At 33.2% G+C, this 19,031-nt stretch overlaps 1 protein-coding gene across 12 annotated transcripts; it reads right to left on the reverse strand.

Moving 5' to 3' along the window:
* Positions 1–522: 522 nt before the first annotated feature.
* LOC120633493 (heat shock factor protein) lies at positions 523–18,907 on the reverse strand. Of its 12 annotated transcripts, none has more exons than XM_039903716.1 (11): positions 18,666–18,907; positions 16,959–17,417; positions 15,361–15,564; positions 14,712–14,904; positions 13,870–14,452; positions 12,803–12,877; positions 11,478–11,583; positions 8,079–8,090; positions 6,018–6,093; positions 4,425–4,508; positions 523–2,224 (listed from the first exon to the last, which is right to left on the reverse strand). In XM_039903716.1, the coding sequence occupies exons 1-11, from the start codon at positions 18,768–18,770 to the stop codon at positions 2,046–2,048; spliced, it is 2,076 nt and encodes a 691-aa protein (XP_039759650.1). In that variant the 5' UTR covers positions 18,771–18,907; the 3' UTR covers positions 523–2,045. The 12 variants fall into 12 exon arrangements, 10 of the variants coding, with proteins under 10 accessions (XP_039759650.1, XP_039759641.1, XP_039759665.1 ...); XM_039903707.1 differs by having other exon boundaries at positions 8,043–8,090; XR_005659198.1 differs by lacking the exon at positions 4,425–4,508 and adding an exon at positions 5,382–5,516 and having other exon boundaries at positions 2,138–2,224; positions 8,043–8,090.
* Positions 18,908–19,031: the final 124 nt, after the last annotated feature.

The raw sequence follows: 19,031 nt of genomic DNA on the forward strand, positions 1-19,031 counted from the left end.
ATTGTGATGTTGGTACAAAAGAAAGTCTGTTTACATTTCTTACGGATAAACAAATTTCATACAGATCAGTTTTATGCTGCGATCAGTAATATACTAGACATTATGAGGGCTTCGTGAAAATAAAAGTTTACTCACGAATTGATAGCCTATTTTCGTTAGTTTTGGAAATGAGAAAGCTAATGATCAATAAAAAGTTCCAAATATGTTACTTGAATTGAGAAACTAAAATCAGACACTTGTTCCGCCAGTTTTTATATGGGATTGTATATCTAGTACATTATTGATCGAAGGCTTTATTTTAGGCAGAACGCTACTTTTATTATTGGACGTATTCATACTAAAGTTAAACTAATTTTGTTCTTTTCCTAACATGTTTTGTTTGTTAATTATATATAAAATAAAATGCCCTCCAGAAAAGTTTAATTAAACACCATTCGTTATCAACATTTTTCGCAATAAACCGAATTCTGAAGCACAAATCAATTGATTTGTTTTTTGCTTTTTTTAATATATTATTGTTGCTGAGCGCATTACGAAACAATTTTTGTTAATTTCAGAATTCGAAAATATAGGTATCTTTCATGTACACAGGAAGTTACTACAACTAATTGGTTACAGAGTAAGCGAGCTTCATATATGCACGAAAGCATTGTCTACCTTAGAAAAAATTTACAACCTGTATTGTTGGGAAATAAGCAATTTATATTTATGTGTTTTTTTTTGCCCAGGTTAAACATCTATCATGCTGTTCACGTCAAATATGCACTCAGCTCTGGGTAGGGACCCAGGTGTGAGATTTTTGTAACAGAGTTCACTTATTTGATGCGTGAGAGTTAACTACGATTTGTATGAAATAGAAAGGGCGTGATCTAGTGAAAATATTGTTTAGGTACTCAGTATTGTAACCAGTTATAAGTAGACCGACGTGGGTCGGAATAAAGTCAGAGTGGGCAAAAAGTCGTCAGTCGGATTTAACGCAAATATTTAGTCGAGATATTAGAGTTACCATAACCTATGTATAAAAACTTATAGTTTAATCAACAAGAGTTGAAATATGATTCTTTTACTTGTGCCGTCCAGCACGATATTCCATTAATCTAATCAAGCATTCGGTTTCATTTGAAACGCTCTTAAGGTAATTTTTAAATAAAAGTATGACAAATGCTTGCTATTGTATCTATGGTATAAAAATATTAATTACGCGTTCTAGTTTCAAAGGCACCAAGCAGCAAAAATAATAGGTACACCTATATTATTTGCCGAATAAAATCTATATTATGTATGTGTTTAAATAAAGTTAAACATAGACGCACGCACTTATCTTAAAAATCACAAGAGAAATATAGGATGGTTTGTAATACAGAGGCAAGAAATATTATTTACAATTATAAAAGTAAGCAATATAAATATTATTAAATGCCTGCCCACTATCAGCAGTTCATAACTAAAAAATTGTACGAAATCAAACATGTTTGTCAAAATGTATAAAAACAGTATGAACCGATCAACATGGACAAAAAAAAATTACTTGCTTGTAAAATTTAACGGGGTTGTTTGTCGGATAAATAATGAAAAGTTAATGAATTTTGAATACATCTTAAATATTGACTGTTTTTTAACGCTCGCTAAGTGGGAAAAATGTAAAATATCTTACAGTCTTTTGAACTTTAATGTTGCTTTTCATTATTTGTCGGTATTTGTACAATGGATGGGCATCGTAGTTCAAAAATGGGATCCCACTTGATATCTTGAAAGATTGTTTACGTACAATTTAAATACGAGTAAACGAAACACTACACCATAACTCAATATACTCTCACAAAAAGTATTCCCTCCATTTAGCGAATCCCACACTCGCTCACTCGGCGTTGATATGCTTCGATGATGTTCGGGAGCTTGTTACGATCCATGCACGTACACCAAGCTTGGTGTAGGCACGCTCTTTAACGTCAGTATACGTTAAATTCAACGCAAAAATCGTTCCATACGAATCATCTGGAGATCTTGCCTTCCTATATCCCGAGGCGTCGACGTTTAGTTCTTCTTCAAGGTCGCACGGGGTAGGAGGGCGATTGGAGCGTCACCTGGGGAGTGTTGAGCATTGAACTGCCAGGGCGCGGCGACAAACACTCCTCCTGGGAATTCTCGCATTCCAGATCAGGCATACTTATATCTCCAAAGTCTGGAATATTCCCTGTATACGATATTAGCTGATTCCCTTCAGCTGAAAGTTACCCAAGAAAAAAATATTATTATATATATATATATATATTTATTAAAAGATCTGGTGCAGCCGTTGAACTAAAAAACGAACTTAATATTAATGTCGATTAGTAAGTACAGAATATAAACCATATTAAAGCTTTTATGTAAACAAAGTTTCTGCTAGGTAGGTACTTCGTGGTTTTTTGGTCCGTTGGAATAAGGGGGCTTTAAAGCTGAAAGTTTGTAAGGCGTTCCTTTACCTTCTCTTAAGTATGACAGACACGGCAGCTTGGTCAATAAAAACAAAATAGTAGGCGATTTTGCAAAGATACAAATACTGGTGTGAAAACCTAGTTGCGGAAAGAAAATTCCTATCCAGAGCAGTGGGGCACTGAATAAAAAAAATCGGCTAGTTCCACAAAAACTCATAATCGAAATTCACAATAGATTGGATATTTTACCATATAAAAACAAAATAAAGAGCCCCAGCTTTAATTATTGATATCAAACAAGCTTGAATTTGGTTCAATTTAGTGGCCCACGAATGATCACCAATATTTATATTTATATCAAATATGAATAAAAAAAGTTTTATAAGTATCAATCGAACCTAGAGTAAACTAATAAAACGAAATTACAAAGTTACTCTTAAAGTAACGGTAACAAAATGGAGAAAAATAATAAGCATTAGCTTAAGCATTAGCTGTTCAACATACAATATCTGGAATATCGTCAGAATAAACGCTGACGCGTTTTCATGCAGCGTGATATTACAAGCATTTTTTAAAGTTATAATATTGTATTAAAAATTGTGGAAACTAATTGCAGAAGTATCACATAAGCCCTAATAAGAGAGCAAACTTAAAAACTAGAATAATTATGAATTGAGAACGTCATTATTTAAATAAAAAATGCAGTATAGCTCACGTAGCGTGGCCTTGCATTTAGTGTTTACAATTTTCAAAAGTGTAACTTATATTTACGCCTTATAATAAAATGGTGACAATTCTGGTGTACCTTCCTACTGTGTATAATATGTATAAAAAAATAAATTTGCAGGTATTAAAGCATATAAACGAAAAAAAAAGCACTGTTATTAAATAAGTCTATTTACTTTCGTAAAGGGATGTGTGTACAACAGAATTGAAAACATTACTCATTTTACATAGTAAAAATTTGTATGAAAAAAATACAACGTTGCAAAAATAATATATAAATAGCATAAGTGCTGATGTTAGAGGCTGTTGTCGTAGTGGCGCATAGTGTTTATTTTCCACGTATTGCTATGTGACATAGTAAGCATAAAATAGCTCTCCTATAGATATTTCTTAAAAAATACAGAGTTTGTTCCTTTAGCACTGATTTGTGTCCTTTTTTCATTTAAAAATAATTAAATCGAGCAGTACATACAAAAATAAAAACACCAAGGAGACTTGAGGGCAGGTTTGATGATATCGCCCAAAAAAAATAATGCCAAAACTACATTAATTGCATGTATGAAGACATAATGTTATGTCGACCTCAAAATAAGAGCAGGAAGCAAAATATGGACAGGATCAGAAATTAAAACCGACAATATTGTTCGAACTATTTCATTTATTTTCTATCGTGCTATAAAATACTAACTCTATTTTTTGTTAAAAAATATTTCATCCGATGTAGACATATTCAGCGCGCCCTGAGAGTTCTATCATTATATTAACCAAGACTATTCAGTATTGATATTTAAAAAATAAACTTGTACTTTAATTTAAGTGAAATATATATGAAACATTTACTTCCTATGTGTCTAATAATTTAGCAAATTTCAGTTTGGTATTTTGGATGCAGTCCTTTTGCGGTTGATATAATTGCAGGCAACTAGGTAGATAGTAGAAACTAATTTAAATTCCAATCAAACATGCGATGAAATAAATTATATATTATGAAATAGAAATTCAACAAAAACCGTGCAAATAAAACATCTCTACTTTTATTTTGTTAAATAAATTCATAATTTTTAATTCTTTTATTTTTATTTAAAATCTACTTTAGAATTTTCAAAAGTTTCTTTTAGAGCCTTATTAATAAACGTTTCGCAACGTCTTGAGTTTTTATGCATACACTACTGATATTCATATAATGCTATTCCGACGTTATGCCACGTTAATAATTAAGGTCCTAAGAGTGAAACTACAAGATCTACCAATACCACTACGACAATAAGGCAAAATGGCTACCATCGTCTTCGGTAATCGGGCTCTGGTTGTTTTCGCGAATTTCGTCGCTGCTTACATTTGTAATCTCACTTTTCAGCTTCATAGCTTTAATTAACAATGAAACAATTACACATTACATTCAGACCGTTCTTTGCACTTACAATATCGTAACTTGAGGGGTATCGTCCACATCTACGTTAACGAGTTGGACTGCCATTTGTATGGAATGAAAAGAGCAATCTAGTTGGCGCTATTGTCACTATATGGCGCGCTTTCGACTTCATACAAATCGTACTTTCACACCACACCCCGCCCCCCCGAGTTGGCAAAAATTATTCATGAAGAGTTTAAATTGGCGATCAATTTGTAGATGAGGACGGTCCCCGAGAATTCCTTATAGTACCACTGCCACAATCTGAGTATTTCCATCTTAATCGTCACTAACTCTCTCGCTCGCTACTATTACGTAAATTATTATAGTGCTCCGTAAGCGATATAAATTGAGAGCGAGATAGATGTAAGATAAGATTTATAACCTGAGTGCTGTGTATGAGATTTACTACCTATTTGATCGCGCGAAAGTTAACTTCGATTTGAAACGACAGAGCGCCATCTAGTTCAATACCGGGAAACAGTGTTTTCAGTAGATGGCGCTTCACTTTTCATACAAGTCATAGTTAACTTGCACACAAATAGGTGGACCTGGGTAATAAATCTCACACTAGGCATTAAGGTGACTCAAATATAGCGATGGAAATATAGAATACACCATAACCTAACTTATGCTTAGATGACGTAACAGATTTGATTCGAAGATATTTGGTGGGTTTACGTCTTCGTGAAGATAGTCGCAGAAGGAGGAGATAAATCACGAGAAGCAATGTATAACTGATTCTAATTTTGAATCATATCTGGTACAGCATCGAATCCCTAACTTTATCGTAGACCGTAACCAGGTATTTTATATTCACCCATTACCAAAAATAAATCCAAAAAGTTATTTGGAATGCAGCAGCAAGCTTTCCATATGATGAGGTAGTTAGTTTGCTGGGGTTGTATCGCTGCTACTGATCAGCCAATCAAAATCAATCATCGGATACTGTTTTGTTGTATCTACAATTAACATAAACGTAAAGAAAACTCAGGACACTAGTATATGTTACAAAACTAGAGACGTTGCAATCCACCGCCCGATGTATCATGTTATTTTCATGGACACTGTTATATTGGTATTATAACCTTTTGTAATATAACATATTAATTAAAATTGTTATAAATTTCAAATAGTGTTATTCTGTTCATAATTTATAAAAAATTTAAGTAATATGTGTTCACAAATATAAAGTTCCACCCATTATAGAAAGATGACATTATTACGTCGTCTTTCAATGCTTAATCTAATATTCGGCGTTTTACTCAATTTTCGGATGCATTACAAAACATTATCCTTATGGTGGTGAATTTAAAATACTACAAACGTAAAACACCTTAAGTAAATTTTCCCTTGTCATAGCCACCAATTCAGCACATGGCCAACCGAGTGTTTTAACTTTTATGTAAAATGTTCGAAATTTTATGTGTTTCAATGCGTGTGTGAATGCGTAGTTAACTTACCATTATTGCTAGTTTTAGCCCGTTCATCCGACGAATTGTAAGCAAGCCCATAGAATGGATCATCTGATCCGAATAGCTGAAAACGCAAAAACGTTGCATTGATAAATCCACAGAGAAAATATCAAATATACAGAATGTCGCGCATCACTAATAGTGGTAAAATTGGAAATAGATGTACTTCTTTGAATCATTAAGCTACCAATGACTATAACAGATATTTTATGCAAAACTTTAAAATACAATATTATGTAACGAAATTTAAATAAAATAGTTAAATAATTTACTTACATAATTTTTAAATTTTCTTTTAAAGCAAAGTTTACCATGTCTAACGCGACTAATATTCCCCTTTCCTTACCAAGTATGCAGAAAACTTGTACACAACCTAATACGAAAACCTAGTATGTACCTGACGACTTTCCACCACTTACATTGATTGAGGTATTAAAGGGATTTAAATTATTCCTATTCTTAATTCAAACCTTCGATAAATAATACATTATATAAGTACCTTGGTATGCTGTAGTGTACGTCACATATAAGTACCATAAACTATTTGGTAACCTTTTATCGATAGTGATTGTCAGAGAGTTACAACCTTATTTTACACTAGCGTCCGCGGATAACTTCTGATAAGTTTCTCATATAAACTTTCACTATCCTAAGAATATACCATACCGATCAATTCACCCGCCTGCTCCAAAAATATCCTGAGTTTCAAGCATTCTAACAAATAAAATTTCATCCCCTTTGGGAATGAAATTTATATAATTTCTGAAACATGAATTATATTTATTTAATTGTCAATACCAATTTTTATCTTAATTTCCTTACACTCTTTCATCCCTTAATATCCCCTTTGGGGATGAAGGATCCTTATGAAGGTTTAGCCGTCTTAGCCGTCCGCAAGAATTATGCTATCCGATTGGTAGTTCCAGTTATAAGTGCGATCATAGAACAAACTAACTCTTGAGCTCTATTATTAGTATGGATTTAGTTAAAAACTTAAATATAATGGCGACTGGCCTAATAAAAGTGCTAACCTTTTCCTCGCGAAACATTGTTAACAGGGCAGCAATATTTATGGATCTACCAATTTAGTTTACTTTAAATATTTCTGTGAAACAAAACTGGTACCATAATATTATTCAATATTTTTATACATATAACAGCACGGGACACTTGTCCTGTTTGATTTTTTTATGGGACAGCATATCTTATTTATTATTCATCGAAGATTGCAAATTAATAAATCCTAGCTATATATTATTATTAACTAGATATAAAATATATAATATAGTCGATTTTTTCCTACCTGTTTTAAAATGAAAACAAATTTTTCGTTACTTTTAATTATAAAATATGTTTTAAATGTATGTAATAAAAATTACATTTCATCTCATTTCTTTTATATTTTGAAACACACAAAGTTATGAAAATATAGTTTTCATTATAAGAAAGGTAAGAAAAATTAAGTATACGTATACGTAATAAAAGTAAACTTGGAAGCGCCGTAGAACACTTGACAGAATCATACTGTTTATGCAGTCAGCCTTGCTGAAAAAAAAAACATTAATCACCGTCTACATAAACTAGGTATAAGCACCGCGCACCATGTATAAGCACCATTTTATTATTGCTAAGATATTTGGACGTCGATTTCATGGCAACGTGCCACGAATCTCCTTGGCTTAGCAGGATGTTGCCAGCAGATGCCGCTACTGCTTGCTCATGTTAGGTCCCTTACCCGTAAAAAAGCTTCGCTTGTACTACTATTATAATATTATTATATTATACCGAAGTATATTCATATAATAAATAAATAATATATTATTAATTGTAAATAAAAAATAATAAGATACTTAAATGTAAACATTGTTTTTTTTCTTATTGAAAGTTACATCTAATTCCTGTAATTATAACCGTAATTAGACACGCGACATTGTATATTCGTATATTCTCATAAAATAAATTATTAATAAATAAATATTATAATTGCGCCGATAACGCTCATCAATTAATTACATTGTCTTTGGTATGGTGAGAAACTGTTGGTCTTACACTTTGTTCAATCTGAGGACAATACAGAAGTTTATATTCATATTATGTGTATATATTATAACATCCCGACAAAAGGCAGACATAACGCTTTAATATTAAAATAGTGAAATGTAAAATAGACTCAACCCAAGATTGTTGGAATAGGGAATAATGAGTTACGAAAAAAAAAAAAAAAAAAAGAACTGGGTTGTAATGGGGTATTATATTATGTTCGAGTTGTAGAATTACATTATAAAGATAACGTGCCTATTAATATTACGTGGTTGTTATTCAATATTTCATATAGCTTCAATACAAGGCGGGCTGAGTTAAATATTGGATAGAAGCAGGCGTTACTTTGCGGAAATCCATAACTTAATTTAACAATTATTATTTAATTATTCTTAACAATTGTTCATTGTAAAGTCAACATCTCCTGAGGATGCTCCGGTTTTGGAGCGAAACGTGCGTAGAGGGTACATTGCCGAGGATCTGTTTGGTGTGGAGAATACGGATTGAAGTAATTATAAATTATACCACACAGATTCTCCTGCTGATCGCGGAGTATAGCAAATTAAGCTTAATTTTCATAATAATAGGGCTGAGTTAAATAAACGAAAACAGCTAAATGCAAAAGGGTATATATAAATATCCTTTGTTTTATTTCTTTTTTTTTCATAGATTGAGGTAGTTGCCATAGGCCCAAAATATAAATTCAAACTGACCATGGTCGAGTTGTGAATAGCTTTGTATACCAGTGCTTCCCGACCTAGGCGCCCTGTACGGCTAGCATGGGCAGGAGACAATTATTTCCCCGGGGAAAGGACAAACCACAGCTATATCAACTCTCCGAGCCCTGGCGCACGAGTTGAAATAATATACTAATAATATATGTTTAATAATAAACGAGGCTAAACTTCTCCTATTCCATGTTTACGTGCTTTAGCAGGATGACACGTGAGTAATATCCCCGGGGGTATAATCGGGGGATATAATTTTTGACTCCTGCCTGTGCTAGTCCTACAGACGTGCACCGCGAGGCTCTCCTTCTTCCCTTCAAAAAATAGCAAAAGGATTGAGGCAGGAAAGGATAAAAGAATATATTGCTTGGCCTATATAATGCTTGGTGCTATAACGTTATGAAGATATCGTCACAATTAGTAAATTCCTTATTAGTTAATATAAAAAAAAGCCCCTCACCCTGATTTACTAAAATCGAAAGCAGCTGGATTGCGAAAGGCTATAAATTAATCTCTTTGTTATTATATACATAACAAAAGATTCAAAGCCAAAAAAATAAGTTTCAATTGACCACGGTCGTGTTGTAAATAACGAAGCGTTTAATATGAAAATAATGAGATTATTATGAAATATAGTCTTTACTAAAGGAGAGTTGAGTTACGAAAAGAGAAAACAGCTGGATTGCAAGAGGGTATAAATTATCTCCTTTGTTATATAAATAGACAAGTGTTTACATGTATGGATTGAGACAGTCTCAAACTCAAAAAAAACGTCTCAATTGACCATGGTGTGTTTGTAAATAACATTAAGACATGATCCGGTTTAATAATTATATTTATAATTTACAGAAACTATGTCAAATCGCTGTGACGTTACGATACGAAATCAGCAGTAGCGAACAGCGATAGTGGCAATTATTTTAATGCAAAACCCGTTATTACGTAGCCCCGACGTCTCGACTCTCGAGCACGGGTCTCCACACGCGCCCGCCACACGTTGGTTGCAACGTGACTCCGAGCCGCGCTACCAACACGGCCGCTTGAACATTGATCTGTTTACTTCACACTCTTTCTGTGTGCGGCTATGTGTGCGACTCACTGCGCCTGTGTGTGCGGCTCACTGCGCCGGTGTGCGTGACCGAGTGCGTCTGTGTGCAGGGCTCACTACAGACGCAACTTCAACAATAACGCAATACCTTTAGACGAGTATCTATAGATCAGACTACGACAACATAGTCCGGGTTGGACAATTGTTACTCTTGACTAGCAACAGTCCGCGACTTTTTTAAAGCCTAACTAAAGACTGTAATTCAGATCAATAATTGGCTAACTGGCGCGGAGTTAACTACAAGGATGCGGAGAAAATGAGGATACAATAAAAATTGTTTAGTGTAATTATTTAGCTTTTTTTCCTTATCTTAGTACCTATATAGTTTTATATAGTCTGGTCGGTCTAGGTAGACCGGAACACAAACCGCGAAAGCATGCTCAGGCGATTTCCCATGAATAATTAAATTATATTTTGGGAGTATTGTAAATAGTGATAGATACTGAATATGATTGCCTCAAATTAAAATTTCCTGAATAATAATAGACTTCATAATAATAAATCATGATAATAATCAGTACCAATTAGTTATTAGAATTTAAAAACATTAGTATATAAGTATATTTTTTTAAATCTTCCGCCACTATCAGCTATTGGTCCACTTTTATTATGAACGGGAGAGGTATTTATTGTTAAAATATAATTTAGGCAAATTAAAAAAACATACGCGCAAGCAGTTGGTCCAGGTAAACACCTGACTACGCCTTGACCTGATTGATCAAGTAAAAGTTTTAATAAGCCCATCAACCAACATGCCAGCAGTTTAGCGAGTCTAAGCTTTATATCCTTCTCCTTAAGAGATACAAAGCTTTTGCCAAGCATTGGGGCATTAATCACTAATCAGAGACAACTATTATTATAACTATTGATATATTTTATTTATATCTTGCCTAAAACTCATTTGAATAGGTTTAAACGATATTTTAAAGTATGCGAGAAAACAATGCTCGAGCATGCTCTCGCAGATTTTTATTTGTTTTGCTTAGACACACAAGTACGTTTTCAATCTTGTACGTCTTCGCTCCGCATCGCCGAGTGAAAAGGTATATTAAAACTGCATGTCTCATTACGATATTAAAATATAATATTTAGTATCATAATAAAACAAGTATGCAAAAGAGAATATAAAAGTAAGTCATAAGTTTAATTGTGGGTTCGCAAATCGATTTTCACTCTCGAAACCTTAATATCAAAAAATCAAGTCAATATATTTTTGGGCTTTATTAAAAGCCAAAAAAACGTCGCTTTGTGAAATTTAACGCGCAAAAAATATTAGCATACTTTTTAGGTTACACATTAAACAGTTATTTTATTACTTTTAACAAAAATCGTAAGATAAATCCGTCTGCAATGTTAAAAATAAACTTTTTCTTAGCAATATTGATGGATTTATTACATTCTTGATCTTTGCATAATATGCTAAGATAATGTTTTTCGTATGTCCTTAATTGCTAGCTAACCGATGAAATGCACTCACTGTCGCATTTGTAATAAGCCTTGTTCCTAAATAGCATGTCTATATTATTAAAGAAAGTAACAGTATAGTTTGGTAATGTTACAAAAGATACTCACCCCTAGCAACGTGTTCGTGTCTAAGGAGTAGGTGTCGCTTCTGAGCAGCTCTCTTAGCGATTCCAAATCCGTCTGCATTGTATCTAAATGATCATCAATGTCATTCCTGAAATTTAAATTAACGTTAGCATTGATGGTTCGTATCCGAATGGTGCCAACAGGGCCTCGACCTGTCGGGCCCGCCGTCCATTTATGTGCAGATCATACCTGCACAAAAGCACTGTCTACACTAAATGTTTACATACAACGTGTAAATGAAAAATGAAATATTACTTTACAGGTTTTATAGGTACATTATTTACTGTCTCTGAGAATTATCTGTGAAACCGAAACGCTAAAAGTTTTTGAGTAAACCACTGCCATAGTTTTTACAGAAAGAAATCAGATACAGCCCTAACATTACATGCAAAATTAAAATCAAGTGACTCCTGTCACTATACTGTACTATACGCGTGTCGGTCTTTTATCTTTAACAGGGTAGTGATAAGTAAACACTTTGAGTAATTTGAATTAGTTTGTATGGAAAAATAAATGTTTCTTTTACTTTAATATTTTTACAAAGTGATTCCTTATGTAATATACTCATGTTCCCTTCAACAGTACTTCGTAATTCGGTTACACGTTGCATATACAATTTTCTAACTTTATGGTCAAAAACCCAGTGTAAGCATCTAGCTGTATCAGATAGAGTTGGAAATTTCACAAAACGTTTATAAATTCTATTGCCGCTTTACCAAATAAAAAAAAAAACAATTAAAGGGGATAAAAATTAAAGATTTAAAAAACAAAACTTTGTATGAGGATACACGAAGGTTTTTTGTTACTAATGAAGTAAGCAGTGCATAAAGTGCAAGCAAGGTTTAGTAACATTTAGCGCCACAATAATTACACGCGGGACTTGTAAGTTTTTATCAATACAGCCGTTGGTGGATTTTCTATTAAGGTAGGAACTTACTTTATTTTCAAGTGATCAATATATATAATTTTACTTTGTAATCCCTTAAAACCGCTTTATTATTATTTACTATTTACTATTATTATTCACAAAAGCTTATTTTCCAATTTGCTACTTATAACAGGCAATTTATTTCTATTGCAATTAAACAATTTTAAGGGATGTGGCATCCCTTAAAATTGTGAGAATTGAAAAAAGAGCAGATTATAGATATTTATCGATACGTAGCTGTACAATCAATAATGTACTAAATTATTCAAGAACCAAGGTCCATTCGTATTGAATAGTACATATTCTTTCAATAAATATTTATCGTAGCCTACTAGAGTTGAAAATTATTCTGAATTATTATTTAAATTTATTCACATACTTGTTGTTGTGTGGATTCGGTCCAAAGTGGGAAGGATATTCATCCCGATTTTGACTGATGTTATCCCTCCTACACCTGAATACCAAAACGACAATGTAAAAATAAAATTTCATCAGAACACTGACAACTGACTGTCAGACAGCTGGATGCCATCCTCATAAAATCTCATCAGAACTCCGAAAACTAACTGTTGAACCCCTGGAACAACCTCCGATAATTTCATTAGTAAACTTACGACTGACTGTCCGACAGCTGGGTACAAGTCTTCTCCTCTTAGTTCGAGAGATATCAAGCTTAAATTAAATCAACCACAATGGTCCAATACAGCTTCCTGGGATTAACGTAGTCTGAACGCTAAGAAGAAGATATATAGAGTAAACATCAAAGCCGCCGACCGACAGACACAGCCCGGCGGCTTTGCGTCGGAGACTTGCAGATTTCATGACGCCGACAAAGTTGACAAAGTAGGAACATGACGGTCGGCGGCTTTGGTGTGTAGACCGTAGAGAAGGAAAAGGAATAATGATTATCTAAATTCAGTCAAGTTTTACAAACTTAGAAATACTTAACCAGCGTAACTGTTAGTTAAGGGGTTTTTTGTTTTTTTTATTTTTAGAGGTAACAATAAAAAAAAAATCGTAATGCTATTCATAATGCTTATAAGTTAACTATGTCTCACTTGTCTCTCAGTCTGATTATGTAAACCATGTACCCTAATCCCGGATATGGCTTCAGGTATCGCGTTCAAATTAACATAGAATAAATCCGCATGATATAAAAATCAAGGAATTTTTATCCAGGTGTTATCAGTGTGAAGCAAATAGTTACCTTTGAGCAACATTTCTCAAGCCATGCATGCTTAAAAAATGCACACATTGGCTTGGGAAAATACTTGATGATGATCCATACAATGTATGATTATAAATAGTCCATTTATTGCAGAAGGTAGCATATATTATCGGAAAGGTATTGTCTTAGCAATATACCTATGTATCCATTGAGGTGTTATGCACTTTGTTAGGACTTTGATAATAATTGGGGACTTTGTGTTATATTGTAATACTTACATGGCCTGTAACCTATTTACGTTAGCATTATTGTTCATAGTAGCCAATGACATATTGTTCCAGTCCAGATCATCTTGAAGTTCTGTCTTGATGTCAGCTAGATTCAATGTGCATGCGTTCTGTTCCCTGGACTTTTTAGATTTTTTGGCAACTTTAAAACTTCTTTTGCCATTATTCTCCACCTTAATATTAATTCCACCGAACATTTTGTCTTTTGTCATTTGTTCACCAGTGAACGTGTGGTCTGTATTTATTTCTTCTGCTGTATTAATACCAGTGTCACTAACAGAGTCGTCGCTTGCAAATATCTCAGCGGGAAGCTTGAAATCTGGTGAAGGGTTCATTATGTGAAAATTGCTTGGCGAGAGTAAGCTCTTTGAAGCCATTGCAGTTTTCAAGCTATTGCTATTCTTTGGTTTGGATGTTCCTGGAGATGTCACATTGTTAATGGCTTGTTCAATTGACAGATTGTTTACTGGAGGCGTAGTTGTTAATGTTGGTGATGGTGACGTAATTATAGGTGGAGTGTCAGGTATCCTCAAATAGCCTGTATTGCTTGTTGGAAACGAAATTCTGGTACCATCTAAGGACATCAAAACTTTATTAGTTAAGATCACAGCAGAGATTAGATATGCTCGGAGATAAAAACCAGCCAATGTTTTTACAAACTATAGCAATTTGGCAATCACAATAGATTAAACAGATATTAAGGCAAATTAAAAACAAATAATTTTATAAAGGAATGCTTGTATTAAAGTCTAGGGAATAAGATACTTGTTATCCTGGGAGCAAACAGTTCCCGCGGAAATGAAAACAATTTATTATTAATATTATTAAAATACCTGTTTCTATATCATCACCATCATCCATTGTGACGTGATATGGATCAGTACTTTTGCGAGAATCTGATATTTGGTTGTTGTCAGAATCCAGGACAGAAACATACACATATCTAGATGGGTCCAGAGAATCCTGAGATGCTTCATTATGTAAGATATCATCATGTGCCAGTTCATGAATAGTTGGACCATCCTCCTAAAATATTGGAATATCAAGTTTTTAAAATATAGGATTTAATCATAGTATCAAACAATAAACAGCCCAGTACAGGCTGGTCAAGTGCAGATTGGAATCACAAACGTTTAATCCTTTAGGCATGCAGGTTAACTGAGGATATTTTCTATTACCATCAAGCAAGTGACTGCTCAAAACGCACATAACTCTGAAACTATAGAGCCCTAGGATCAAACTTGGTGCCCCCAGCAAGCTACCCACTAAGAAAATGAAACTGTATTACCATATAAAAATAGGTAAATATTTAGTTTTTACTGCAAATACAGAATTAATTAATGCAGGCAACTAATAACTCATACTGCCAAATAAATTATCTAACTGCTGCTAACCTAAAATTTACGAGATACTGCAATAATTCAAATGTGAACCTTTAGTTTGCAACAATCTGTGTGTATACACTATATAATTATTACATACCAGATTGTCTTCTGCCAATTCTTCCATTAAGGCATCCTTATCAAGTTTTATATTCTTCAGCCTACCAGGGTAAGCACCATCAGTTCCCGAGTTGTGAGCGGCATTGTTTATCATTAACTGATATGGCCGTTTAACACCTACATTATTGCCACTTGAGTTGGGAGCTCTTGTTGGTTGGACAAGAGACATTAGGAATTGTATTAGCTGGAACAAAAAATTTAAAATTATGATTTTCTTAAATAATAATAAATATTTTATGACAAAACACACATCACTGTCTAACCCGCAAAGTATAAAGTAATAAAATACAATTTTGTGTTTCCCGTTATGGGAATTTGACTGTCCAGTATCTGGCAAAGCAGGCACAGCAAGTTATACTGCTATGTGATGTAGGATGTTATCAAGCAATGTTTTGTGGAGGGAACTTTTTTATTTGTATGGAGATAATTAAAAGTAATCAATTAGCAGTATAATTTTCCCTGTACAAATTGATAAACTAACAAAATTTTTCCATCCCTGGAAGGGTTATTCATTTTTATTCATCCAATATTAATTGCTTTGACATTTTGGAATAGTATAAATTGACCCAATGCAGAGACAATTGTATTGGTGCTAGTATATCATGAGAATGCTTTATGAGAGGCTAGCTAAGTGCATCTTTTACTTTGAGCTAAAGAAAGAGAGACAGTAAAGTCTTGAGATCTTGGGATATAAAGATGTGCAACAGCTACATTAACATTGGGAAAACTAAGTAGAATGAAGACTTGGTCCAGCAGATTACCAGAGAATATGAAGACATATAATTGAACCCCTGCTAAAGCCCGGGAACATGGAATAGGAGAAGTTTATTATTACACATATAGTGATCATAAACATAGGTAAGTGGATAGTGCAAGTATAAAACGTGATTTAGCTGTGGGAAAAGATACATTTTTGTTCTTTCCCCAGGGAGATAATTGCCTCATGCCTAGCTGTGCAAAGATTAAGGTTACCCTGTAATACCTGACATGTAAAGGTCACCCTATAATACCTGACACCTACAACTATGTTGGCGGTACTTATGCATGCCCTCACTGTGCACACATATTAAGTGCAAAAATAGGGTAGATATATTAGCCACACAAGGCCACATGAATTCTCTATGCACATATAATTAATAAAACAGAAGCATGTTACTGCTCAATGTCCGTTACCATAGTTACACTAACTATGGTAACGGGACATTGGGCCAAATTATTAAATTAAAAATCACTATTAATGATAAATCTACCTTTACATCCAAAATATGTGTACTGTATTTGTTTTCTTATATTATTCATTTGTATTTTGATGCAATAAAATAAAAATCTAACTGAAATTTCTATTAGGTATTCACAAATATTTCACATTATTGCCTCCAAATGACTAAAAATTTTATGCTTTCATTAATGTAATTGTAATTTATCTCACTCTACCATATATGATGTGCTAGTGCATATGGGAGTTTAGCAAAATTTAGAAAATCTCCAATTGTTTTATTGAATTTTTGTATATAGTTTGCCTCATCATAACTATAAATTTTATTTTAACACATAATATAATTATAATATGATACTCACATTGTTTACAATTTGCTGTTGCTTGATGTGTTTCTGTCGTAGTATTGCAACCTCTCTCCACAGTGCTTCATTTTCCTGCTTCATTGCACTAAACTTAGCATCAAGGCTCTCTTGTTTACCTTTCATTTGTTTTACATCTGCTAATACTTTGTTCATTAGCTCAGGCTTAAGGAGAATTTTATCACCACCTTCATTGCTTGCTACAATTGCCTTAGGATTTGCAATCTTTCTTTTAATATGCTCTAATAGATAGGCATGACCACGCATAAAGCATGGGTGGGAGAATTCAATTTCATCTTTTTCATATCTTAAGCCACCATTTTCAACTGATGTTATTTTATGAAATCCATACATATTCAATTGCCTAATGAAACTGGCCATGTTATTATGTTTATAATAAAGAGGTAAAAGTTCTCTGGCAAAGTCAGCTTGATTTTTTATAACAAAAGTTTTCCCACCCTGGAAGATAAATATCCTATTAATTCACTAGTTCTTTAACTCATTGAATTGAGAAATAGTTTTTTGATTGTCTCACTCTATTTTGAGACTGAAAAGTGTCTGCAAATCTCAGGGACAATTTGTCTCAGAATTGCAAATTTAAGATCACATATTTTAATAGCTCATTATATAAATATATCCTACATATACTTTTTGTAGGAGTCTGTTTCATTGATGATTATTTGGATATCCACCAACACTAAACTACGTTTTATTGTTTAGCTAGTTGTCGCTAGGCAAGCATTACTCAATTTCCATCCATTTCAAGGATTAGTTACTTTACGGGATTTATAAACTGACTACTATAAAAATATTACTATACCTAACACTAAATTGGTTTAAAAACTACCTTAATCAGGGTTGTACTCTTTTTTTTAAACTATGTCCACTTATCCTTTAGCAGTTTTATAGCAAATTTTAAAATTAAAATTAATATTTTATTTGTTAGCTATGTTATTATAAAATTTGCTATTTTACTTATTTATCCATCTTTCCTATATGCTATCTCATAATGTAATTTGTAATTTAGCTAAGCTAACTCTTCTGATGATAGTAGGACACCTAAACCTAACCTTACCGCTGACCCAAGTGTGTACATTTCTGTCTAACTAGTTCAATGTTTTAATATGAGCATGACATAATTAGTCACAAATATTGTGGAAGGTTTCCGGCGCATTAAGGAGGCATCAGTAAAATTTTATTAGGAGATTGTAATCTGGATCCTGAATAATCCCACTGTACCAGATGGTTGTGTGAAAAAGCAGATTTATGATAATACATATTTGGAATTTTCATCTTCGTTTTATATATATTGCTTTAAAGTCAAATAAGTAGTGGTGTATATAATAAGAAGTTACCAAAGGCAATGGAAAAGTACTGTTTACTAATAGCAGAAATCATACAACTTCCTGTTGATCAAACTGTATGTGTAGGTTAGGTATAAACGTAATAAGAGCTTTTTTTTAGGTAGGTTCATACGATTTATTTACTAAAATCCCAGAGCATGGTAAAATTCGTGACATGTTTATCTATTTATTTATTGAATTTTCAATGACGGTCTGTCAACTGTAGAGTGCAGGTTGTTTTTACCGACTTTCCAATGAAATATTATGCAATATATAGCATAATATAGCATTTATAGGAAATGTATTATATAGCCAGCATACAGTAATTAAGATTTTCTCGGATATATCTAAAAAAATAACTCACAGGGCTCCATGAAATCAAATGATTGGTCTCTGAATCATTAACCAATTTCCATAATTTTCCCAAAAAGGCTGGGACGCTAGCTCCGATTTCCACAACTGAGCGCATTTTAATTAATTCAGTGTAATATTTGTTGCACGATATTTGATATAAAGGTTTTGTAAATCTCTGTAAACGATATTTTGTTGAAATACGTCTCTATTCACAAGTCGCCATTTAATTTACTAACACATCTACATGTCACTGTGAACGTATTCGTATTTCGTGACGAAAATATTACAGCACACATAGACAAATATACATGGTTTAAACGGGGTACCAACTATACCACATTAATAGCTACCACAAAAGAGTGCGTTCAAGGTTCCA

This window comes from Pararge aegeria, chromosome 2 (genome assembly GCF_905163445.1).
Source record: "Pararge aegeria chromosome 2, ilParAegt1.1, whole genome shotgun sequence".
Taxonomy (NCBI): domain Eukaryota; kingdom Metazoa; phylum Arthropoda; class Insecta; order Lepidoptera; family Nymphalidae; genus Pararge; species Pararge aegeria.